The sequence below is a fragment of the Ambystoma mexicanum genome, chromosome 2p (genome assembly GCF_040938575.1).
Source record: "Ambystoma mexicanum isolate Mex_15411 chromosome 2p, UKY_AmexF1_1, whole genome shotgun sequence".
Taxonomy (NCBI): Eukaryota; Metazoa; Chordata; class Amphibia; order Caudata; family Ambystomatidae; genus Ambystoma; species Ambystoma mexicanum.
This window is the reverse complement of record NC_090923.1, coordinates 822,693,632-822,721,271: the sequence shown is the minus strand read 5'-3', so window position 1 is coordinate 822,721,271 and position 27,640 is coordinate 822,693,632. Positions and strand designations below refer to the sequence as shown.

The following is a 27,640-nucleotide window of genomic DNA, read 5'->3' as shown; positions in this document are numbered from 1 at the left end:
CTGTGGGTGCCCCTGTGTATCGTGTACCCGTTTTTGAGGTCAGAGTAGCCTCTGTGTCCCACGCGTACGTGTTTTTCATGTCCCTGGGTGCCACCGCATACTGCGGGAGGTTAATTCCACACACGTGCACTACCCGGGTGCGTGCACGGTTTTACTGCAGTTTTGGGGTGCCTGAGCGTTGCGTGACCCGTCACTTCATCACCAGGGTCACATACAGCCTTGCAGGTTCAGGGGTGCTTATAACATCTTGTATCCCACCCCCATCACCCCAATTGCCCAGGACAATTGGGGTGTACACCTCCCATTGGCACTTCTACATATGTGCCGGCACTACTCCATCTATGTCATGGTTGGGAGGCCACCAAAGGTGAGGGGCGCCTCAGCTGGGCATACTCCTCGTGGCGGGCGTGGTCAGGGACATGGCCGGGGTGACGAGGGAGTAGGGGGACTCCAGGGTGTCCAGGGTGGGTGCAGAGGGGGAAGAGGCAGGGGTGCGGCAGCTCAGGGCGATGTTGAGCCATGTGTTGGTGCAGTCATGCCACCACCCCCTGCGGCTCTGGTAGATGCAGTTCTTGCATCTGGCAGTGGCGCTGTGTGACCCGGCAGTCCGTTTCATCGACTGCTACAGGCCCAAGGGTAGTGGTAGCTGCAGGTGCAGCTGTGGGCACCACCACCCAGGCTCAGGGTCTGCCAGCGCAGGCTGTGTTGGCACTTGAAGAGTCACTGGAAGATTTCCAGCAGGTCAGGAGGAACACCGTAGGTGCATGCAGGGCTGCCCTGACCGAGTCATGTGTCCCTGGGGCAGTAATGTCATCTGCTGCCCCGACCAGCCGGGTGTTGGCAAGTGCAGGGGCAGATGCAGCCAACAACACCCCAGTTGTGAGTCTACCAACCAGGACAACTCGCGGTCAATGACCCTGGCACAGCGGATGTTGCTGCGCAGGGTCCATTCCAGGGCACCCAGCAGCCACTGACGCAAGTAAGGCCTTCGGTCGTCCTTCAACCTGCCACTCCCTTGGTTCAATCCACCGGTCCCACTGGCCATACTGATCAGGGCGGCATTCACCAGCCAGGCTCATCTGCCCATCGGAATACCCACTGGAAGTATGTCGCGGATAATGTGAGTGCATTCGGCCATGAGGTGCGCACAGCTGCCGAGTGCAAGAAGCGTTGGAATGACCTCAAATGCAGTGCTAAGGCCAAGCGTGCCTCCAATTACAGCATGACTCTGGTGACTGGCGACCACCTGAGGAGGATCACCTCACATCGCACTCGCACGAGGCACTGGTTGCGGAGTTCATACCACAAGAATTGGTCGAAGGAGTGGGAGAGATTCAGGACTTTGATGCCCAGTCCAGTGAGTGTTGTTGCGTGTATGTCCAGCCCATGTGTGTTTTGCCTGTGTGATGTGTTGTGCTTGACTGTCACTACATGCTATGTGTACATGGTTTTCATGTGCTAGTCATGCAATGCTTCACTGATGCGTGCTTGCTCTGCAGGATGGTGGACATGTAGAGCAGACGGGGACTGTCCTCATCACCACACTTGCACCCTACTCACATGTTAGTCACCCAGATGCCCCTCCGGTCCAAGTTCCTGCTCTCTGGCCCTTCTGCATGAAGCCAGGGGTGGTTTTCCTCTCAGCACTGGGACTATGTCATTGCATGACTGCCGTGCATGTGTCCTCTGCCTGCATGTAGGTACTCCACGTAGGCATGCCCCTCCACCCCCCTGCACCCCAATTACACCATTGCACTGTTGTGCATCATTCTGGCGTACTGCAATGGCCTATTCAAGCCTCCTGTGTACATGCTAACTTCCACCAGCCAACCTGCCAGACACATGCAGTGGGGTACATCCTCTGCCCTTCATGCAGGGTGTATCACTTGGACTGTGCAGATGGCAGATGCTCCGCAGGGACATGAGTGCCCATTCATGCTCCCTGTGCATTCCATGCATGCCCCTATGTGTCCTTGCCTGGATGATCATTGTAGTATGTGTCTTGCATGAGCAACATTTCATGGGATTTCTACAGCCATCCCATGCCCACTCTGGCCCTGTCCTGCATCACACACGTTTAGGGTGTCACAGTCTGTGTGGGGCACAGTCCTCCCCCAGTTTCAGGCCCACTGACTCTGTCCAACTGGTGTAATGGCTTTTGCACACTTGGGTGTACTACTGAGGGTTTGTCATGTGTCCTGCTTACTGTCCCATCATCATATGCTGTGTTGTCAGTTGACTCAGATGATGCCATTGATGCTAGTCAACACTGTCTGCCAATACACAGGTCTCTGTTCAGCCTTTTGATACAAAGCAAGGCATCCCTGCATTTTCACTGAGGGGGGGCTTTTCCTTGTAGCCATGCAACCCATTGCATGCACATTGCACGTGATGCCTGAACTAGCCCTTCCACGGGCTTCATGATTTTTGATATACATCATGAAGTACTTGTTCATGTAGATAGTGAGTAACGTACACATGTTCTGCACTGCATCAACCCGCTTCTGAGCCATGTAACACCATTCTACATGCCTACTCACTGATGCAATGTCAAATTGACCAGGCATGCATGGCAGGTTCTGTTTTGTGTGTGACATGTCTGCTTCATGTGTTGGCTGTCTGTGTGATGTCTATGTGTATGTGTGTCATGTGCTTCTGACATGTGTACTAATTTCTTTTCTCACCACTTTTCAGGTGATGATGCAATGGAGCCAGAGGATGGTGTTGTCATGCCATGCACAGGGTTGTTATCACAACCACAACCCGGCACAAGTGAGTGTCGTGGGGTGGTAGACCACGAGAACCCACGTGTGCTTCAGTCCATCTTGTCTTTGGCTGGTTATGAGTCCAGCCCAGATGACCACTCTGACAGCCATGTTGAGTTGGCTGTGCATCAGGTCCATACGTCAGGGGAGAGTGATTCTGATGTGGACACTTCTCTGTCTGCGACACCTGCACTGAGGGGCCAGACAGTGGTGGGACCTCCGAATGTGGTGGATCGGGAAGCAGGGTCACCCTCCACACCAGTCGCTGATGTACCTGGGGCATCACGTAGACGGGGGCATGTAGTCATGCAGCCGCAGGCGGTGCCAACCCAACGAGGACGCACGGTCCTTGGGTCCCGCAGGTGTCAAGCCCAGCAATGCGGTGGCCGCGCGCCATCGAGGTATACTGAGTGGGAGCAAGACATGACTGCCAATTCAGAACGTCAGGGGGCAGCACTTGATGACATTTCTGCGAGCATGGAACGTGTGGCCCAATCCGTGCTGCCCCCTGCTAGCAGGTGCTTCTCCAGCGGCAGGCAGCGCAGTCCACGGCCCGCTCACTCAGGCTAGGCATGGTGGCCTCTGACAGGGCACGCCAGGCTGAAATGTTGTCTCTGCGTCAAGCAATTATTGCATGGCGGCCCTGAGGGCTGAGTCTCAGTCCCTCAGATCCACTCTGGATGCCCTCTTGACATCCCAGAGGGTACGTTCAGAGGAGAGGTTTGAGCAGCGTGAGCGTACCATCTCGGCTGAGCTACATGCTTGCCGGGAGGTGCATCGGTTGTCCAGCCAAACCACGCACGAAGAACTCCGTGCTACACGTGTTACCTTGCAAGAGTAAGCACGTGCATCACGGGAGGTTCTGCATGCAGACCTGCGTGTCATTGCCACACAGAACCAAGCTCACCCATCCGGCAGACTTGCTGCCGATGAGGGGCAAGCTGCGCCTAGGCGTGGTCAGGCTCCTGTGCCACGTTGTCCTTTACAGGATGAGGCAGACTCGGACGACAAATTATCTTCCACACAGGTCATGGTGTGCAGGCGTTGAGCCCATGGAGGTTTTCTTTTTTGTCTCAACATCATCGCATGTGGGTGTTGAGTTCCACCCTGTACCTCCCTCCTCCTGGGTGCCCCTCCCACCCCCGGGTCGAATGTGGCCATTTTTGATTTTTCCTTTTAGTTTAGTTAGTTAATATTAACTATTTGATAGTTATTTTAATTAGGTTATGTAGGTTGTTCATTGTTAGTTTAATTAGTTAATATAGTTTAATATTTTTTGTCTATTGTGCATTCATGTGATGGTGTGGTGCTTTGTGGCTTTTGAAAGCATCCACTGTCTGTTCCAGCTGGGCCCTTCAAGCTTGTCTTGTGCATGTGTTTGCAGCTTGGGGTCCTGACTCACATAGGCCCTTCCTGCTTCCCTTATCCATGGGCTCGCTAGGATGGTTCGGTGTTACAAACTATTTCACAAGGGCTTTGGACTTCCTTAATTACTGTGGTCTGTCTGCTGCTGTTCTACTTGTGTTAACACCCCTAGTTGGGATTGGTTGTGTTTCATCCACCCCATGTCTGTAATGAATTTGGGTGAGTATGTGATTGATTTCTCCATTAATTGATGTGGATTGTGATGTATATTATTTTCTCGCCTGTATATGTGCTTGATGTACTTCATGCCGTAGACAGTAGCCTGCAACCTTGGCCTGTCAAAGTGACACTGATGGTGGGAGGAGTTGGATGTAGCTCTGTAACCTGGCCCAGTGACAACCAGCATGTAGACACACACACAGGGAAGTGTCAAGCCTTAATAATTTATTTCATGCCCTTTCTGCAGGAAGATGATCCTCCAGACTACCTTTGTCAGCAGACACAGGGACGACTAATACAGAAAACTGGGCACGTTCGGTGGTGCAGACGTGTGGATGTGTGCGCAAGCAGATGCACAGGGCTTGTGCTCAGACGTCCGACAGAAGCAGACGTGTCTCCAGGAGATCCTGGCAAGGTGAGCAACACAAGGGCCCACACTGCAGACTACCTTCCACCAGGCCACTTGCACATGGATGCTAAGTGGCACCAGTGCTGTGGAGCTTTGCCAGGCATTGTTGAAGAAGCACACAGTACAGCTGACATGCGTTGAGGGCCAAATGCCAAGTGCCTTTACTAGTTGTCAGGGGCACACGCAGGGGCCATCAAACATATCCTCGAGTACCCCCTGCTCCATTGATAATTAGGGTAGTAGTGTTCCTGGCCAGAAACTGATACAGCGCACAGGGACAACCAGCGAGGCTCAGACTTGTGGTGAGTGCATGTCATTTGCATGTGCAAATTGCCACGTGCACTACCTACTTAAATCTGTGGTGGCCAGAACACAACTTGTACTGAAGTTGCACCTTGCTATACGCGTCTAGCAGGTCACCCGGGGACCATTGTATCATGTCTGATTCTTGACCCATTGGCCTTCCATTTCCCGTGCGGCCACATGCGCCGGCATTACTGCATTGACAGTGTATGTACCATTGGTGGGCCAAGCTAATGTATGGGTACATAAGCAGCAGACAGGGGAGTTTGTTTGTGTAGATGTCACTTACTTTGGGGCATGGATGGGGGTGGGTGTGTGTGTTGTAAACACACATTCAGATTAGTAACTCACGCTCTCTTTGCATCATTGAAGTGCTCCTGTTACCGGACCTGAGAGTGCGCAGGCAGGAGGCCAGCACTCACCCCAGAGATAAATGTCTCTTTGGCTTTCATTTGACTGATTTGGTACAATGTGCATGAGTATGTGTTTTTGTGATTAGTTGTATTTTGCCTACTTTACCTTGCAAATCCACATCCACTCTCCTGCCCCTCTTTCCGGTTATCCTGAATACCAATGCCTGCCCATGCAACATATCCCTGACCCTCCTTCCCCGCCGGGGTCGTCCCAGAGGCCTGTGTTAGTTTGACCTTGCAGGCACCCAGACCACGGAGGGGGAGGTTGGTTCGTGCCACTCCTGCGCCTGGGCACCAGAGCTGTGACAGTACCCATCAGTTGTTGCATCATCATTGTATGTTATGTACATGAATGTTACCCATCCTGTTGGACCATTGTTCAACTGTGCTACCTTGGTTGTTCTATCATTGTGCTTGTACATGTGCTTTGACATTTCCTGCTACCTCAAGTCATCTACTGGAGACTCTTCCAGGGTTTTTTGGTGGCTACAGCCTTTTTCACTGGTTTGTGGGTTTGCCTACTTGGAGTTCTCTGTGATTTGGCATTTTTACCAGTCAAGGTGGCCTCTGAGGGGGCTGGACCCTATTTACACGCAAGCTGGACCATGGAGCCCAAGGGGTAGGGTGATCCTATAGCCAGGTAGAATTGAAGGAAGAAGGCTACAGACCCCAGAGACAGTTGTTCAGAAGGTCACAGTGATGTGTAAGTGAGGGACTTTTGTTGTTGGACAGTTGGCTTGGCCTACAGTGTTTTGGGCACTCTGATATTGTAATTGTGGGTTACTATGTACATGATGTGTTGTGCTGCTCAATGCCTGTTCCTGTGTTGTCTTTACTTTTCAGGTGTCAGGGGGTTGGTGTGGTTTGACATGCTGGGGTGTTCACATGGCCAATGTTCACATGTGATGTGTACAGGACATTGACGGTCACTTGATTTCACATGTATATATTTGGTGCATTACCCTAATGACACACACAGTTGCACAATGATCCACCACACGTACATCCACCCTTCCATGGCCACAGGTGCACACAGATTGCATTTTCAGGCCCGCGGTGTCCATGCAGCACATGATCTATTGCCATTTGGGTACCCTGAATCTTTTGGCAAAGCATGCATGCTTAAAAAACAAGTAAAGGGAATGTAGCAGAGGGAGGCGGTATAAATTATAACGTCAGAATAAGAGTGTAAAGTATATATAAGGGGAAATATATTGATTAGAGTGTGGCCGAGCAATATAAAGAGTTATCGTGAGTGTGGCCGCAACAATCTGAAAGAGATAGGTTTAAATTCCATGTTGGAATAAACATAGGGGTAGGATGCATCTGAGAGAGCAGACGGCATAAGATTTATGTGACCGGCTAGAGTTTGTCTGTTTGTCCTATGTGTTTAAGTAAAATTGTGACATCATAGCTGAAAATAGTTTTTATGTGAAAAAATGTATGAAAATTGCATGATTATAAAAGGAAATTCTTGCATGATATGGATTGATGGTTGTTTTTTAGCAAGATTAAAGTAAAAATATTGTTGAAAAAAACAAGATTGGAGCTTGCGAAGATTGGTGCTCGCTCATATTGTTGATTTTTTAGATGCAATTTTAATAAAGTGTGAAGTGAAAAAATAAGAAAGTGTTATATGAACAAGGGGTAAACGAGTCAAGCATGGAAGACATTACTACGTTAATACACTTGTGAAAACAGTTGCCGAAACACGCACCTAGTACAGTGCAGAATGAGTTAAAGGGACCACGGACAAAATGTTTATGCTGCGGCCCCAAGGCGGACTGCTATCCAAGACGGTCCTGTAGCACATGACGACATATTTGCATGCCATGTATACTGGTAAAAAGCTAGACAAGCACCTGGCTAGTTTAGAACTTTAGAAGATGTACCAAGAACAAAGGAAGGAGGAGCCGCCGTTAGATTGGATATTGAATATATGAAAAGAGGGGGATGAAGAGCCTTCTGCGCCACCCGCCCCGTCTGAAATAAAACACAAAGCTAGTGAAGACGAAAGATTGTACCCATTGTGGGAACTTAGTGCAGCAACGGGATATCGAAACCAGTCGTATGAGTTACCTACGCAAAGTAGTGACGAGAGCCCAGAGAAAGACAAGGAAAGATATATTACCTCCAAAGTCCCGAGGGACAAGGAGAGACGTGAAAAGGATAAAGGTGATCAAGCACAAGAAAGTACATCTCTAGATACGTGAAGAGAGGTAAAGAGATGGAAAGGCGATGAAGACAGAACGGATGAGATGGCATTCACACAGAACAAATGGATGGGAGGTCAGATTTTATTGAAACTCAATGGTGAAGGCATTGAGAACATGAGACAAAGGGGAGAGCGAGACGAACAAGAAAGAAGAGATAAGGGAAAAGAAAGACGATTAAGAGAAGAAGGGGCAAGAAAAAAGGATAGGCAGAAACGAGAGTAGTTATATCATGATGAACAGGTCAAAAACAGGAAAAGGCAGAAGAAGAAAGAAAACATGATAAGAAGAGAACAGCTGATGATCAAGAAAGAATAGAACAAAGGAGAATAGAAAAAGAAGAGATACGAGAGAAGAGAATAAAAAGACAGAGGGATGAGGAAATACGAAGGGCAAATGAACAAAGAGATAGAAGGAAAAAAGAGGAAGACAGGGTTAGAGAGGAAGAGAGGAAGCGTAGAGAATTTGATGGCGACATAGAACACAAGCAAAGACAAAGAACGCGATATCTCAAGTATCTGGAAAGGGAGGTTAGAAAACCCGATCCAGTGGTAGAATGGGAAGATATAGAAGAATTCTTTCCTGAGTACGATTCAGTACCAGGCACGTCTGGAGTAAATCTAGACAATGACTTCGACATCAGAAGTATCGGAGAGACAATCGATAAAATATATGATGAGATAGGACTAGAAAAGGTACCTCAAGGAAAGGGAAAGGATAAACAACTTGAAAGCACTCAGTTATACGATACTGAGGATGCTTCACGCAGCAGCAGACATAGAGAGCTGTCGTTGGATAGGATGACTCTAAATAGAAATGAGGAAGATGAGAGAAGCTGCACTGGTTGGGCACAGGCAATATCAGACGCAGAAAGGGAAGCCTCTGAAAGAGAAGAGACAAAGAGCGAGGTCGCAAGAGACGTCTCTCTAGGGATAAGGGGATAAGATGGTCGGATTCAACTGTGTCTGCATCTAATGTAGCAGAGTCAGTGACACAGTCAGATCGGCATAAAGGACTGCCACACGGTCAGAGGGAGGTGCCTCCCTCGCGTATGTAAGCAGGTTGAGGACATTGCCAGGCAGTGGCGATGTGGAAATATTACCCCTGCGGTAGACAGTCAAATGATGAGAGAAGAAAAAGAGTTTAGTGTGTCACAGTTTCCCTTATTAGATAAGGGAGGGACAAGGCCACAGTATATACCATGCCTGTAGATCGATAGAGTGAATCTAAAAAATAAGCTCCCAATGTTGATATCTGGAGCTGAGAAATGGATACACGAGTTAGAAGAAATGACGGGAGGTAATACATTGGCTATAGGGGATATCAAGGGTCTTTTGATCATCATACTTGGTGGTAGAGCTGACGATGTTTGGGACATGTGCAGGTTACCCTGGTGTGACTACAGTTAATACCACGCATGACGGAGCAGCGTTTAACAATTGCAGAACCGCGGTATGGAAAGCGCTTTGAGTGCTATACCCAGACACATAATAATAATAATTTGGCATTTATATAGCGCTATGAACCCTCAGGTATCTGAGCGCTGCTTATTATTACCCACGGTGTGTGGTGCTCATTTATCGATCTCATAAGGATGAAAGGCTGAGTTTGGGCCTGCCGGGATTCGAACCTGCCTTAGCAGGCTCTGCACGGATGTCAAAACAAGCACTCTACTCGCTGTGCCACTTGACCGGCATTTCTGACATGGGAGCTATAATGATGCGTAAGATGAAAGAAGGCAATGATCCTTTGCTTTATATTGATACGTTTCAAGACACATGGGTACTGGAAACTCGTGAATCTTGGGGGAAATCTATACCTGTGTTTTATCATATATTATGTCAAGGGCTGCCAGAACAGGTGCAGAAGCAGCTCAAGAAATTGATAGGAATTGAAGCTAAGCCATGGTCAGAAATACAACTGACCATTGCGCATTATTGTTGGCTGCTGCAAGATGAAAATCGCAAGAAGAATGATGCAAGGAAAAGCGAAGAGGCCATATTAGTGCAGATGAAATTGTCAAAATATGCCATTGAAGGGGCAATTTTAACTAGCACAGATGGACCCAATGCGCAGCAGGTCAATAACCAAAGGCAGTTCGATCAAATCAATAATGGGTTTAACCCAAGAGGAATAGGCTTCAGAGGAAGGGGATGGCAAAATAATCAGGGAGGCTTTCAGAATAATCAAGGTGGGTTGCAGAATATAGGCAGAAATCAGGGTATGCAAAATGGGCAAATGATCAGACCACCGCCAACATGTTGGACGTGTGGGATGACACGGCATCTAGCGCATATGTGCAGGAGTCAAGGAATGGTGCAAAGCGACCAATTCACAAGAGGGGGGATAATGAATCCACCTGCATATTTGCAGCAGGGTGGAGATGGATTTGCACAGAATCAAACGGTGCAGCAGCAAGCGCTGAGAGTGCAGCAAAGCTTGCAGCCGCAGCAGACTGTGACCAATTTTACACAAGGGCAATCTCAACAGTCCCTGATGCAACTTCAACAGACTACAGGCACAGGACAGGTATCAAACTCTAGAGCAGGAAATGCCCCTAGTGGTGGAGGGATACTATTCACAAACAGTGGGACGAGATTATACATGGACTAGGACAGCTCACTGGGAGACCTGATGTGTTCCATTCTATCAGTGACACCAAACCCTCATGAGGAACCAAGGGTAGATGTCACTATAGGGAAATGCCGGTCACTGGATGGCCAGGTGACTTAGTATGACAAGCCATCAGGAAAATCTGTACTGAGTGTGCACATGCCAAGATACGATCAGATTCATACGTACTTGGAATATTACATTTACTATTGTGCGTCATGTACCTTCAGCCAGTCCTGGGTCTAATGCCAGCGACTGCCAGGTGAGGTAGCCCCAGCCATACCAGGTTTGCAGGGCGACCTATGTCATTAACTCCCATTTAGATCCCTGGATAAAGCATCTACCTTCCAGCTGTTTACAAAGGAGCTGCTGATATGACACCTCAGATCAAAGTCCATTCTTTAAAGCACTTGACATAATAACATTACAGCACACCCATTCAGCCTGCAGGTGCATTGTGAGCAATGCGTCACTGGATACTGCCAGGCAAAAACTCCTGAAAATAGGGTAAGTCGCCCCTGCTTTCACTGCCAAATTGCACTGATGCTGATTAAGACAGGCCCTTTGTCTATGTGACATAGAGTGAATCAAACAGCGTTCTTAAAAAGGACAGACACTATTTTACGAAACAATAAGCACTCGACTGTTTGGTAGTGTCGTTTGAAGTTCTTCAGAAAACTTCGTGCACCTCGTGGACACGAGGAGCAACTTTTATCGTTGGGTCATTTGAAGAAAACTGGTAAGATTTGCATAATAACAAATCCACTATTTACCTCCTGCACAAACCCTAGAGCGTTGTCAGAACATCGCGTGCTCACTGCGCCACTTTCTTTTCACTTGCTCCACGTGAAAGAGCGTCACGTGTTCCATTGACAGAAGGATGAGTGACCAGTGAAGAAGCTGCGGTTCCTGGCTGAGGTATCACGGATCACAACGTCATGATGTGGCGCCAATGCGTGATCGATGATGCGTACAATAATGCAGAGCACAACTGTCTTTTGTTTGAAATATACACGTAAACCATAATTGAAGGGTTTAAAATACATAATTGCTATCTGTCGCGTTAATACAAATGTACCACAGTGTAATCTTGAAGACACAAATGCTATGTTATCAAAATGATGACATCACAGCAATAATGTGACATCACAATACCCTTTGTAACAAACAAATAAAGGAGAACTAGTTTCACTCATAATTTCTCTTTTTACAATGTGGAGGAAAAATGGAATACGCATATTCCAGTTGTTTTCCATTCGAGACAATGGCCACTGACATTCGAAACGGCATAGTGTGGGGCGCATCTATTGAATGAATATTTTTTGCACTATGAAGAGCAAGCAATTTGCAGGGTAAAAGAAGAGAATTGCATTCATTTGAGCCACAAGTAGCTTTTTGACTTTGGACTGAGGAACACTGAAGCCTTGATAAGAAAGGCTATGCTGAATTTTGATCGCAGACATATAAACTGGAAGAGAATACAGTATCCCGAGTTATTCAATACAGAGTTTTGTTTGGACTTACTTATGGTGTCACACAATAGTGACCTCACCAGGAACATACCAACTTATTTCGAAATGGTATTGATGTCCTACCCGTCGTTGGTGGGGAGACTTACAAGCATAGCAGAATTTCTTCAAGATCCTGACAATGAAAAAACAGTAAGAAGACTGCTCACGGTGATCACAGAACAGTTTCTTTTACTCCCAGATTCAGTGGAGTAACTTTGCTGAAAATGTTGGCGGGGACATGCCATCTGAAGAAAAGGTGCCCCAGTCAAATGAATGGGGACAACATAGTGTGCCATGAATGTTGGGGGGGATAAACACCTTCGCCCCCCCTAAAACTACGCCCATGCCCAGAGTACAACGAGGAAAAGACAAATGTCGCTTTCACAAGAAAATCATAGACTAGTCAATGTGGTGTTCTTTCATTTAATTGAAGACTTTCCAGATCTTGTTGGGAGACATGCTAATGTTGATGTGCTCACATTTATCTGCGATCCAGCTAACACTACAAACTTGAGTATGTTTCTAAATGGCATAATAATACAGGTTGCACTATCTGCTCATCAGAATCACAGAAGAGTGTAGAGACTTTCATTTGAGGGACAGATTGTGGAAGTGTTGACAAGGAGTACACTTTTGTTCATTCTAACAGGGAAGCAACATGTCATCTGGAGTGAAGCAGATTCGAGGCATTGACTTGGAACTGGTCTACATGGAACATGCAGTATAAGACTTGCTGAGTTTATTGCCTCGTTTGGAACTTTCGGTTTGTGGAAAAATAACTGTTTCCAGAGACAAGAGACAGTCCATTATCCAGATCCAGAGGACAACTAGGCCAGAACTATTGATCCATGAAGCAGAGACAGCAGAGTCCAGAAGGAAATGATAAATAATGAAAATGTATTAAAAAAACAGTTTTTGTTTCCTTAGATGATCGAGATGGGCAGTCAAAGTAGTAGCATTGTTCTCCCTCAGGAGGAGAGATATCTATATTGCCCATGAAACAAATTCTGTAAGATTACATACATGTGCATTATTTATGCATGCATTATATTCATTATCATATTGCTGTCATTGACGATTAGAACTGCATTTTTTATAGGTGCACAAAGTGTTGTTCCCGTGCACCCACCTGAGGATGTACGCCCGATACCTACAAGAGCGCCCAGACCTTATATAGTCATTCCTGTTCCGAGTAAGAATGACAGAGTTGTCAAACGGGAAATTATATCGTACCTCGTATTGCAACGAATATATGTATATTGGCCTACGCCAAGCTGCTTGTAAGCCACTTGCGAAGAAATCCGTGTTGCAAGGTCCTGACCTTAGAATCAATGTAAACTGCCATTTTAGGTCAATCCGCCATTTTAAGTTCTCTATGTAAAGTCACCCTGTGAGTTAAAATGGTGGACAATGTCATTCCGAAATACAACATGGCCGTCTTATCCTCTGTGTGTAATTAATATGTAACTTGCCTGCAGGCCACTTGTTGGGGTCGTGAACTGAGACCTTGTCCTTCGCTGACCTGTGTGTAAAGGATTACTCGTGAAATGAAGCTAATACACGAGCATATGTTAAGAACAATGTATCCAAATACTGAACTAAGAACACTTGTTTAACTACATTGTATTAATGTTTGAGAAAACCTTTAAGAGAAATCCCAAATACACTGTTACCGTGCAGGCTGGTTGGCGAATGTTTTAAAGGCAATCCCTATGCATATAGTGGTATGAACCCGGCATGAACCCTAGATCAGTAATGTATTAGAGGAATATTAACCCGAAGTAGGGTTGGATATCATCTTCGCAGATGGTATAAAAGAGCAACAAATTCTAATGTACAGCGTCTCTCACTAAGCACACTGAACCACGCTGGAGTTTGCTGTGTTGTACTGAGGGCCGATAGCTATCTGTCACTTTTCTTGGAAAACTGTTCAGTATAAATTAAAGATCTTTGTATGTTCCTTTGTAACCCGTGTTCGGTGTATTTCCTTTTGGGGTACTCAGCCTTGATATTTTGATTTTTGTTTTCACAGAGTGACTGAGCTTGAAATGGATGTGGTAAGCAATGACACACACACAACACTTGTTTTAGCAAATGGGTTGAAACGCCGAAGACAGGGTCGGCAAAGCAAACCAGATGAGGGATTGATGAAAGTTACACCTACACAGATAATGAGTACAAACACACCTGGTCTAGTGTCCATGATTTCAGAATCACATTCCAGAGAATGGGGGAATTTGAACAAGTAACAATGAGAAGTTTTATGCCAAAAAGAGTTGAAAGACAATGGAGAAAATTGAACTTTTAAGGAGACAAACGGTTTTAGAGAATAAACAAAGAGAGACAACACCTGCAAGCCACCTGATCTTGTGAGATATGATATCAGGGTAGTGCCTGGGAGGACACGGGCAGAAATTATGAGAGACATTTTCATGCCTAGTTGGTATATTGAAAAGATGAAGCTTATTGCACTTTCTCCTACTCGAATAGTACAGATGGAAACATCCGGATCATTGATGGAGAGGTCTGAGAATCCTCCAGCAAGAAGGAGATATACGGAAGTATTACGTGACATGCTTGTGAAAGCTCATATCAAAAGAGTAAGAGCCAGAAGAAGCACACAAGAAGACAACAAATTGAATGATTACCTGGATAGCACAGCACATTTGGGAAATAACATACGGTACCAACATATGAAGGAAGTTGGAAGACAAACTTTGGATGAGGAATGTGTTGTATGTGTACTTCTGCCTTACAGTATGGGAAAGTCCAATATCGTTGTAGCTATCGAGATAGATGTTCAGACAGCACACTGTCTGTCACATATAGCATTACTATTGTGCGTCATGTACCATCAGCCAGTCTTGGGTCTAATGCCAGCGACTGCCAGGTGAGGTAGCTCCAGCCATACCAGGTTTGCAGGGCGACTCTGTTATTAACTCCTATTTAGATCCCTGGATAAAGCATCTACCTTCCAGCTGTTTACAAAGGAGCTGCTGATATGACACCTCAGATCAAAGTTCATTCTTTAAAGCACTTGACATAATAACATTACAGCACACCCATTCAGCCTGCAAGTGCATTGTGAGCAATGCGTCACTGGATACTGCCAGGCGAAAACTCCTGAAAATAGGGTAAGTCGCCCCTGCTTTCACTGCCAAATTGCACTGATGCTGATTAAGACATGCCCTTTGTCTGTGTGAAATAGAGTGAATCAGACAGCGTTCTTAAAAAGGACAGACACTCTTTTACGAAACAATAAGCACTCGACTATTTGGTAGTGTTGTTTGAAGCTCTTCAGAAAACTTTGGGCACCTCGTCGACACGAGGAGCAACTATTATCGTTGAGTCATTTGAAGAAAACTGGTAAGATTTGCATAATAACAAATCCACTATTTACCTCCTGCACAAACCCTAGAGTGTTGTCAGAACATCGCGTGCTTACCGCGCCACTTTCTTTCCACTTGCTCCGCGTGAAAGAGCGTCACGTGTTCCATTGACAGAAGGATGAGTGACCAGTGAAGAAGTTGCGGTTCCTGCCTGAGGTATCACGGATCACAACGTCATGACGTGGCGCCAATGCGTGATCGATGATGCGTACAATAATGCAGAGCACAACTGTCTTTTGTTTGAAATATACACCTAAACCATAATTGAAGGGTTTAAAATACATAATTGCTATCTGTCGCGTTAATACAAATGTACCACAGTGTAATCTTGAAGTCACAAATGCTATGTTATCAAAATGATGACATCACAGCAATAATGTGTCATCACAATACCCTTTGTAACAAACAGATAAAGGAGAACTAGTTTCACTCATAATTTCTCTTTCACAATGTGGAGGAAAAATGGAATACGCATATTTCAGTTGTTTTCCATTGGAGACAATGGCCACTGACATTCGATACGACATAGCGTGGGGCGCATTTTGCAAGTGCCCGGACACATGTTTGCAATTTCGTGCACTAGGTCCCTCTATTGAATAAATATTGTTTGTACTATGAAGAGCAAGCAATTCGCAAGAATCCGGGTGGACCAGCTTTCCACGAATGTTTACAGATCACATAATTACAAGCGAGAGGGGGTCTGCGAATTCACAAGTAGGGCATAGCCTAGGCATGGGGCGGGGCGTAAGGGGCGGCCGAGTTGTCCTGCATCCCCACCCCTTTCCACACAGCGCAAGATTCTTACCTGGAGTCCTGTCATGCCACACACTTATCCCCACCACCTGGCATCCTGCCTCTCCAATCCACCTGCATCATGAGAGCCATTCCCTGGTTTTGTTATTCCCGCCCCTGCTAAAAACAGAGACTCTTGCCTGACATTCTGCCACCATAGCCCATCTCACCACCACCCAAGACCCCTATCCAGAGTCCTGGCCTCCCACACCACTTGCTCCATATTATGTGACCCCTGCCTGAAGTCCTGGCTTCCCACCATTCTAACAGAGAACACTATCTGACATCATGGCGCCCCTCCCTTTACTTCCACATGACGGTAGCCTGGCTTCCTGTTTGCCCACTCCATTCACCCTGCAGCAGGAGACCCCTATCTCATTTTGGCTGCCTGAAGAAACACAAAGAGCGTGGTCTGTGACATCTGGAACGAATGAACGCTTCAGAACCTTGGTACAATCTGACATCAAACAGCTGCCTGTACTCATGGCAGAGATGTCTATGCAAAGAGGAACGCCACCAGGTATTCAGAAGATGCCGCAAAGTCTGGCTATTCAGAGTACCGCCAATGACATATTAGCAGCCCACCTGCAAGCAATGGACCCTATACAACGTACCCCAGTCCAATCTCAAACACCAACCATCTAGGATCGCAGACAAAGGCCCACCAGAAAAAAAGCAGACACCCTACACGCAACATGCATAGACTCATCATATTTAATCATGTATATGGACCCAAAAGATGATTCATTGAAAAGAACAATGAGAAGAACAAACTCATAAAACTGGAAAAACAGGAAAGGGACCTTCTCTGGTTACACTCACTCACAAGCAAGAACTCTGCCCAATGTCTCAGTTGAGGAACAAAGAAACTTGGACTCAATCGCTCTTCTTAGCCCTGCCTGTAAAACTGAACACAAATGGTAAGAACTCTTCATCCCATTTGACAACCGGGTGACAAAGCACTCACACAAGATCATCCACAGACTTGAACGCATCAAAACCCCTCTGAGTGGAGGCTTCCCTAGTCCCGGTGCACTCGCCTACCCTGAACCTTTGGACTCATCTCTTACAACCTTGCATTGCACACACAGTCGACCTTCGCACCTGTCAACAATCAGCCAACAAAGACCCCATGAACCTTCACAGAGAACTGCCCCTGTTCACCCACCTGGCTCTCTCATATCCATGCCCCCCTCCACCACCCCAACGCTAACAGCTAATTAAGCCGTTCAGTGGTTGCTGCCAATACATTGATCTTTGGCTTTCCCCTCTGAATAAAATAGACTTTCCCAAGTGGCATCGCCATAGACCACTACATATCATATTGGCACACAGGGCTTGGGTACTTCTGGCCTGCAATCCACCTCCTCTTCTATCTCACTACCCTCCCAAACCCCACTCTATTCTTGGCAGAGCCGCGAGCGAGAAGGCTGCCAACGTAGATGTGCGCTATAGAATACCACTTTACATTGCATTACCATACATAAATAGCCAAGCGGATAGCTCACTGAGTTAAGCGCTTGCCTCAAGCATATGAGAAGCTTGTAGAAGACTATTCATGTGGACTCAGCCCGTCATTCATCTATGGTTAATAGATTGAGTACAGTTATATTGGGTTCCGATAATATCTTTTATTCCAGCACTTAGAAGCGGAAGAAGTCTGGCATGAAGTGCTATATAAAACATCGAAGGGACAAAGTGCAAAGAAGTTGCTTGGACTCACCCTTAACTGAAACCTGCAGGTGGCTAGTTCGAGCACAGAGAAGATGCTATGAGCAACTCTGACTTACTCCTGACTTACTGCATTGCGTTAGTATGAGTAACTCTGACTTACTCCTGGCTTGCTACACACATATTAGCGGTCACAAGGCATATTTGACAAATATTCGTTTTTTGTCTCGAGGGGCATAGGCCATGTTTCTGGAATGTAGGGTAGATGACATCACACCAGCACATACTTGCAGGCGCCATTGGCAGCCAATTTTTTTTGCCCGTTGAAACACAAATTCATTCTCTTGCCTTTTTTGGTGGTACTAAACATTTTGGTATTTCACTAAAACAGTGGCATTTGCTGGGGCCCCTCAGACTAGTATTTAATCAAAATTAAAAGATTCTTGCTCGACTGTCCCGTCTGCCCATATTTCTATTTCATAAGTTAAAAAGACAACAGCCTCCAGAGGCGTTGCTAGGGGGGGCTGAGCAGGCTATAGCATCGGGACTTTTCGTTGTAGCACTGGATAGAAGCTCAGGGGCTACAACCAAAAGGCTACTTAGCCCCGGGTCCTGACGGTCTAGACATTAGCATAGCCCCTTATTCAGAGCTAGCAACACCCCTGACAGCCTCAGTCGCAATTACTTTTAAGGACATTAATGGCCTGTGTGCTCCAAATTCATTCAAAAGCCTTGCCCTGCGTTTCCTGCTCGTTTTAAAAAGACAAACAGGTCTTGCGTGGCGGGGGAATGCACGTGGTTTAGAAAGCTAGCAGTCACACACATGGTTTAGACTCGAGCTTCCCATGTTGCTGCCTTTTAAACAAGCTGTACTCTCCAATGAGCCAACACACGTTTTTTATATTTGCCAAAGCTTTACACCTTTTGAAAATGCCAGTTACTTTCCAGTTTTAACTCCTTATCAATTTATCACAAAACCTACAAACCTTTTCATCTCCAATTCCATAACACATTAGACTGATCAGAGTGCAATGTATTTTGACATGTATTCATTTACTATGAAACATGGACCAACTTATTCCGCTACAGAGTTGACGCCTAAGGATCGCTCTGGAGGGGGCTACACGCATAGCTCTCAACTCACACGCTTTTGGCGGGTGTCACCGGCCTTGTAAAGAGCTGACTCACCCGCTAAGCCTCCTGCACACCCATTCATTTCAATGGGCTCTCACCCGCCAAGAAATAAATCGGGTGTTTTCACCCGGCTTTGCGACAGAAACGGTTTAGAGCTATGGCTACACCATAGTGCCCTCATCTTGGGAAGTTAGCTGACACACTGTTTCCTCAATCGAGATGTCTCTCCATTGCAGGGCGGCCGAAGGGTCATTATATTTCACTTGTGGTGTTGCACAAACATCAGTGGTTTCAAATACTTACTTCCTAGGAAAGATGTCATGCCAATGATTTATTTCATTTATTTTATTTAATTTAAGAACATGAAGTCGTTTATGTGAGTAACTGATGTCAAACAATAGAAATCCAAAAAAACGTATAGCAGGTAACCCTGTATTGATTCCATCAGCGCTTCTGGTCACGTGATAGAAATGTGTGATTCACCTGATTTCCGCCCCTCCCAGAATGCGCCGAGACTCCTTTCTTCCTTTCCTCTGATCACGTGATCAATGCTCTGGCGACAAAGGAAGCAGAGCACGAACTAAAAGGATGCCTGCTGGAAGAAAGTTGGATGGAACACAGTGGATGCCCCACCACAAGTAACACAGGTTTCAGACTATTTTAAGAATGTCATAGCTTTAAATACGGCCCCTAAAGTCAGTGGGTCAACAATAAAAAATAAATTCAAACCAAAACGGAGTCTGATTATGTTCCTTTGCGCGTCTGTGGAGGTCAGTTGGTGAAGTCAAAGTGGCACTGCAACCGTGCAACTACCACAGGAATCCCACGTTTTGGCAAACAGTCCCAGTGCATTCTATTTCTTTGTGTAAAGCAGCAGTTAATCCTGTGTTTCAGTTTACGTTGCGTGACACTGCATAGTCAGTAGAGGGAACACTGTGCTTTCCAGTTCTCAGCAAACAGCTTCCAGAAGTGGACACTGTAATGGCCAACATGTTTGGTTGCATCTCCTTAGAACACCCATAGTCTCAGTGGTGTTTGGTATTCTCCCCACATGTTTCCTTCATCGGACAATGTTCTCTGGAAGGAGACTGCATTTTGCTCATTGCTCCCCGCCCCCCTCCTCCAAAAAAGTCACATTTTGGCTTCCAGCATCTCCAGGAAGAGTTTGTGCATGGGGACTCTCCCCTCCATCCGAATCTGGCAGAACCCACGCACTGCCTCGTCGGCGGTCTGCCGCAGGAGGGGCAGCGTCATGAGTAGCCTGCCTCCCCGGTGGGTGTCCTCCTGGTGGTGCTCCTGCTCGTAGTCAAGGAGGGCCTCGTGTAGATGGTCCTGCAGGCTCAGCACGGCCTCCACGCTTTCGATGGATGTGGAATCTGCTCAGAACACAGAAGAATAGGGAGATATTAGTGCTGTGTTACCCCAGCTATGTCTCTATGGAAGCATTACACAGTTGTGTGCATTTCACTGCAGCAGAACTACAATAGCAGACTAGAGGTTTCTGCCAACACATTTCTGTTATACTTTTCCTTTAACCATATGCTCAGGGAATCATGGGAATTGTGGTCCAAACAGCCCAGCTCCCTTGATTCTGCACCAACCCTATCATAGGAATTGTTTTTCAGCTTTGAGGATATTAGCACAGTGGTTTTTGGTAGAGTTGTAAGCGCTAGAAGCCCTCTTTTTACTTCCCAGGGCAAAGACAATCACCCAGTGCCTCTGCACGGTCAAAAATACCCTGTCGTCACTGCAACATTGCCAGCCAGCCTTCTGCCTCCGGGCATTTAACAGACTGCCCAGCCTAAAAGGCACAGTGGAGACAGGCCAACCGTGATGCCTTCTGTTGCAGAACACAGTGACTCCCATCATACATTTCAGTCACATTGTCGTGTGATGCTTTAGTTCTTATTTTAATGTCATCAATTGCTATGCCACCTATCGGTGGATCCAGATCACAATTTTACCAAAGAAAATAATTAACTTGTGGACCCCTATATCCAGGAAATTGTCAGTACCCAACCTCACATAATATTTTATACCGCAAACAGACATATACACCATCTCATCTTGTCCAGATAGATCAAGGTCATTTCAGTGGAATAACTGCAAGCTCACTGTGTGTCCTAGTGTGATCACATATTTAGAGCAGAACAATACAATTTAAAAAAACAAAAGTTTCATCAATTTCAATATAGCACTGGCCCAACTATGGATTGTAATCCATGGGAAACCTCGAACATCGACCTGGGGCAAAAGTGCCAGAGGTAGTTAGCGGCAAGTGCAGCAATAGAGTATCACCACTCATTACGAGGGCCAGTGAGTGCGAGGGTGAGACTTTGGTGGCACCATGTGTGGGGTGAAAGATAGCCCATGAAGGCCAACAAAAAAGAGGCCAGAGTCATTTCTAAATGCTCACCAAAACATAAGGCCAGCAGAGAAATTATGATGTTGGACATAAGGCCTATTGAACCTAAATCACCAAGGAAAGAAAGTGGGCCTCAATTCAAAGTGCGAATATGTGCGGAATGCATTTCAGGAAGGAAAAGGAAGACATGTGGCTGACAATCCATAGAGAGCTGCACAGACATATAAAGAAAATGCAGTGCACAGTATCTTCAATGGGATGCCAGAGTGTGCTCCAAGCAGCTAAAGTGAAAAGGAGCATTGCATGAAAAATAAATAAAAGAATATCATTTTTGTTTTTCTCTCATCCAAATTGACAGTATGCTAAGAGAAATGCTCACCAGACTTTCAAAGTGTGAATAGGGTGTTCTCATATAACAACCTTATACATATGGACAATTTAGAAGTGATACTCATGTATGCTGAAACTGTGAAAGCCTTATAAAATGCTGTGTAAAATTACAATTATGTGCAAGTTTAAAGGCTATTTGCTGCAGGGTAGATGGACGGTTATTTCTCCCAACATGAAACTAAGCACCAGGACCTCCCCTTTGCTGCCCTGAAGACAGACCTGGTTGTCATCATCAATCAGAGCCATCTCTTAAAAATTCAAGAAAGAATTACATGGCTTAGATTGATAACACAGTGAAGACCAGATAAGCCATTTCTGCTCTTGCAGCAGGAGTGTCCTTGAGCTCACATGTCCCATACAACTGTCCATTAGGAGCTGTTATCAGGGCCTGACATGCCTCGAAGGGGTAAGCTAACATAAACCTGAGCCAGGCTCTGCCTAGTCACATGTCTAAAGATAAATAAAACTTTAAAAAAGGTGGGGACAGGAGTGAAGGAGTGTGAAACTGCAGTTTGATTAAAATGGGAAAAAATACATTTTATTGCATAAAGAGGGCAGTGTGTGTGCCACAACGGTCATTCCAGACTTTTATTAAAGGTAACAGTCACTCCATTTTATCCATGTTGAAATTATGTTGGTGTGATAAACATAACTAAAGTTATTAATGAAAAGGTGATTTGGGCCTTCCCTTGATTCCAAGAGATTTGAAAGTTGGTATGAGCGTGCAGGTAATAATTAACATGGGGACTGGAGTGTCATATTTTTCACTGATATGGCTCCTGAGTAAATGAAGAAAACTGTATCTCTGCATGGGAAGGGCATGCTGATTTCAGACTAGCCTTACCTGATTCGCCTTAAAATGTAGTTCTCAAAAATATCTGCATACATGTACAGATTTGAACATTTAGGGTACTTGCCATGTTGAGAGATTATTGAGTCAAAACATGACTGAGCCCGTCTTTCAAAGTGGGATGATGAAGCTCTCTCCTCCTACAGCTGTGCCAAATCACTCCCCCATCCCCTTGTCCTATTAGCAAACAGATGGGAGGTGAGTAGTGAAAATCAACCAATCCCTTTGGCTAGAATCATGACAAGTTGGTGATGTCATTTGCCCTATAAATAAACCATTTGCATTAGAACTGGGGGTACTTCCACTAATTCCGAGAGGCAACCTGCTGCCAAAATCTAGCGAGAAACATCCCAGCAGAGAGGCCTAAATCTTGCATTGGAGACAAGAACCAAGAGATGTAGAAGCTGATTGGGACCCCTTGGAGGAGTCAGAGGAGATCCTTGACTGACCCCCTTGCTGCCCCAGCGGTGCCCTGCTGTTTCCTGGTGCCCAGTTCCAAGCCTATCCTGTAAGTAAAACTAACCCAAAGCCATAGAGTGTGTGGGACCTATATTTTTCCAGCATTGTTTTAGTTATTTCCCCATAGAAAAATACCCTGTTTGCCTGTGTAGATCCCTACCATGTTTAATCAAAGTAAATCAATTACTTTTCCTATTGAAATCACAGGTTCTGTTTGTTGGCATTCAAAACTAACAAGCTCTTGCCAGTGTGTTGTGAGCCAGTATAGACCTAAATATTTGCCAACAAGAATTAATGCCAAAACCCTGTTCCTACATGAGTGCACAGGGTGCAAAACGAAATTCCCTATAGATTCCCTTCAACTTAAATCGGAAGGGTGTAGCCTGGTAGTGCCTTTGCATATGCAAGTTGCAAAAAGAAATTGTCCCTGTGTACATATTGTGCTCTGACCAAAACCCCAAAGCCCTGCCTGTTCTTTTTAGGTGTGGCAAAACAAATTTCCCATTGCTTTTCTTTCTTTCATATTGTCTCTGTGATTAAACCCCATATTGAATTTTCGCATTGTGTTCCCACTCTCTGCCACTGGCCTTCTATTCAGAGCAGTTAAGTCTAATTGATGTTTGGAGGGTGAGGGTTGCGGGCAGAACAGGTGAGAACAGTTTTCTGACCCAAATCAGCAATCACTGTTTGTGTTGAATTGTTCTTTTTCTATATTGGTGGGTGATTTAAAAGGAAATCATTGTGACTGCATATCTCTGTGTTGGTGCTTTACAGAAGTCATTTTGTTCTAGTGTTGCCACAGCATTGGTGGCTGATGTTAATCTATTTGTGATATTTGGTTGAAATAAATTAATAAATATATATATTTTGAATACACACTGACCTGGTTCCTAGTCCATTGTGGCACCGGGTACTTGTTGAGGTTGGGTGCGGGATGGGTTGGAGGCCTTACCACAGTGAACCAAACAAAAACTAAAAGTGCTTTATTGCGCGCTACATTCAAAACTGGGGAAAAGAACTCCCTGAGTTGGGTGTGACCGCGTAATAATTCACGACACATGTGAGACCTGCTTATTTTGTATTTACTCATGCGCAGTGAAATTGAATTAACAAAGGGGTGCAAAAACATAGAAAGAAGCTTGTGTAGAAACGTTTCGGGCAGTCGACTGGGGGTGTAATCGTGACAAAAAATATATATATCAAAAAAGGGAATCCCAGGTGTACAAAAGATTCAAGCAGATTAGGGCCTCATTTACGGGTTGGTGGAGTGTAAAATCGCCCTGTTCTCCAACGGCAGAAAGAAGCCCATTTACAGTTGGCACTCCACCACCTTTACACCGGTTTTCCGCTGGCAGAAAATCCACTGGTTTCGAATGCAATGCATGTCTATGCGAGATTTTCTGCCAGCTTCCCGCTGGCGGAAAACCGGAGTAAAGCTGATGAAGGGCTAACGTAAAATAGGGTTCCATCCTCCAGTGCAAAACAGGCATACCTCACACTCCTCCAAACTCTTAATGAGGCCCAAGTAAGGATGTAACCATGGTTCTATGTTGGAACAACGCCTCTTTTTGCTCTTGGGAAAAAATAACACATTTTTCTTACTGATTTTGTTGCCACAAAATGCGGGAGGAGACCCCTCCCCCACAGCACCACCCTCACCTACCTCGGTCCCAATCTTACATCTTACATACCTTACCCCAACCCACCATCTCCCCGTTTGCAGCAAAAATAAACTGTTGAAAATAAATTCCCTGTTTTTACCCAACGAGGTCAGTGATTCCCATAACCATTGATCGATCAATCTCCAGTGTTGTTTTCAGGCTGCACATTAATGTTGAGAATCAACAGCAGCTGATAGTTGCTAGAGGCACAGCTGAACGAATTGGAAGCTTTTCAGAGTCACTAAAACTAAGTCCCACGTGCCCAATTCGTGTGCCTGGAAGGTTGCATACGATCTTGCCCTGATTGCGTGAAAACTCAGCTCACTACAGGGCTCAAGTCCTAAAAAAGAAAAGTGGGGGGACTGATTAACATTGCAATTGGATGTGGCTTCATCAGAAATTAGCATATCAAGGTGTCTTCTGAATAAGTGGGGGACTCCTGAAAAAAGTGGGGGACTGTGTCCACCCGCGTGTCCCATCAACTTGAGCTCTGCCTTAAGCCTGCGTTACTGCCATGCACTTGTGCCCTGCAATTGATAATGCAAGCCCAGGCCAATGGGCCTGATTGTTCGGCAAGAATGAGCATCATTTGACATAATCAGAGCCTGGAATGCTGCGCAGACAGCTGCCCAGTGCTGCTCATTGCGAGCAGGGCAAGCATGGAGCAGCCGTGAAGCCCGTTTTAACCCCTTTCTTTAATTATTCGGCTGCTACGCTGCAGATACTAGGGGCTAGAATATCTGAACTCTGCCCTAGTTACAGGCTTCCATTTTATGTGGAAACCATGCCGAAACACACAAAGAAAGGACGGGGCTGAGTAGAATTTAAATGGTTGTTAACATCACATGGGTACTAGGAGCATACAGGTGATCTGTTTCATCAAAGTCACGAGCAATTACATTATTATTATTATGATTGATATTACATTATGAAGGTAACAACAGTACAGATATACAGCGGGGGGGATTCGGAGAGGCAAAGAGGAGGGGTACAGCTGTACAGGGTGGCGGGGGAGAGGGGCAGACGGTGTCTAGCAAGTCAGGTGGCACGGGGCGACATGATGGCCTAGTTGTTGAGGACTCCTTGGAGAGGTGGGTCTTGAATTCTTTGCTGAATTGTAGGAGAATGGGGGCGAGTCTGATGCGGACAGGAAGGAGGTTCTACAGTCTTGGGGCGTAGGCAGAGAAGGGTTTTTTTCAGGTCCTTTCCTTTTTGCAGCGGGGGATTTCATGTCTGTACGTGTCCTGGCTTCTAGTGGTGCACTGTCCACCAGAGATGTTGAGTTTCTTCACGAGGGAGCTGGGGTTACTTGAGGGTGACAGCCAATTAATTGTGATGCTCAAAGCGACTGAGCATCATTACAAGCCTGGGGGCCGGTAATAAGTGTGCCGGTAGCAACATACCGGCACCCTTTCCAGACCGCCATACTATGGGAATGCCTGCATGGGTTGGCGCTCCCGGCAGGTCTGACCTGCTGTGAGCACCGGTCGCTGCAGGAATGGTGTTCACGGGACCACCATTTCCGGTGCTTCCGTGTCCCCATTGCCGTGGAGTCCGACTTACAGTTTCTACTGCCTGACATCCCAAGCCGCCCGGACTGTAATGTCCCGGTGGCACCGGAATATCAGGTGGCGGTATGGCTGTTATGAGGTTGCCGGAAACCTGCTGCCTACTGCCTAGCGGCATAAACATATCGGATAAACATATTGGATATGATGGATATATGTTTGTCAGCGGGTCCATCATATCCGATATGTTTATGGACCTTATCATTTGCACAGTGTCATTGGTTCTTTTATCAAAAGAAGTCTCAGGCGCATGCTACTCTTATTGTAACTTTGTGACCTATGCATGTGGAATATGTGACAAGAACACACTGAAGGATTGTGTCCCCATTGGCTTCCAATACGAAGGTTTAACCATAAGCGAAGGAGATTAAAAACTGTGTGCTATCACCCCTGAAGAATGTCATACAATTACAGGAAATGACAGAAGCATGTTGGGTTTAGGCGTGATGTGTATCACGTAGTTGACATTTAAAACTAAATGTTTGGGTGTATCCCTGATTTTGATGTGTTTCAAAACAGAGAGTAAACATTTTTTTGTTTGGAGGATCTCATTTTATAAGTGTATATAGGACTTTGGACACTTCTATACATTTATATTGTCATGTATGTGATGTTTTTATTGATTGTGACTTGCATATTTTTTTATTGTAATTACATTTTTGTATAAATTATATGTGAATGTCTGATTAGGCAATAGATGATGACCTAATGCCATGACTTATTGCCTTTTGTGTTTATAGTACGCTATATGTAGGGACATCCTTATGTTTTATGGATCAGGAACATGTTGGGCTTTTCCAATGAACACAGGTTTTCTGGGGAGACTTTTTATTTTATTACACATCATACAAACCTTTTTTTTCAAATTGTATTTATTTCTTCTGCTTTTTTTATAATGGTGTGTGCCGCTTAATTCTTTTTGTGTTGCTGCAGCTGTTTGTGGGGGCGAGGGAGTCATGAAAAACCTTAATTCTATGACAGAATGATTTGTAAATACAACAAAAGCCCAAAGATGGTATTATTACACCATGATGCTCATGTTATCCCCTATATATCTTATATGTAAAATAAATTCTTATGCTTCATAAGGGCTACAATCCTTCATTCGCGGTAATTGTCTGATAAAATGCAGCTGAAAAAGGGATTGAGATATATGTAATATGACTTTACTGGCTTGCCCTTCACAATTGGCACTCATAGGAGTTTGGCATTTAATTGTATAGTGCATGGTTTCAGATAAGCATTTTGTGAAGAAATGCTTGTATTTCAACTGGGAAACTAACAATTGAAATTGGAAGTTAAAAACGGTTGTATCCTATTTTTTGGACTAAAGTAAAAATAATACCTATGATTATTTTATGTTATTTAGTAATTGAGGTTAATACGTTTTGGCCCGAGGTCGCTATACCAGTCTGGGGTGTACTGGTTATAGTGAAATCGGACCAACCCCACCCATTTGCTCTGCACAGGGTGGGGTACAGCCCTGTGCTATCAGTATATAGGTGATTTCGGGAGATTGACGATTTTGTGACTTTTTCATAAATAGGAAG

General features: G+C 45.5%; 1 protein-coding gene across 3 annotated transcripts in view; it reads right to left on the bottom strand.

The window, feature by feature from the left end:
- Positions 1-19,795: 19,795 nt before the first annotated feature.
- LOC138566830 (estrogen-related receptor gamma-like) overlaps positions 19,796-27,640 on the bottom strand; it is a 331,859-nt gene continuing 324,014 nt past the window's right edge. For all 3 annotated transcript variants that reach the window (XM_069644522.1, XM_069644521.1, XM_069644520.1), the window contains exon 7: positions 19,796-20,173. In XM_069644522.1, the coding sequence (XP_069500623.1) occupies positions 19,929-20,173 (245 nt within the window). In that variant the 3' untranslated portion in view covers positions 19,796-19,928. The remainder of the gene's footprint in view (positions 20,174-27,640) is intronic.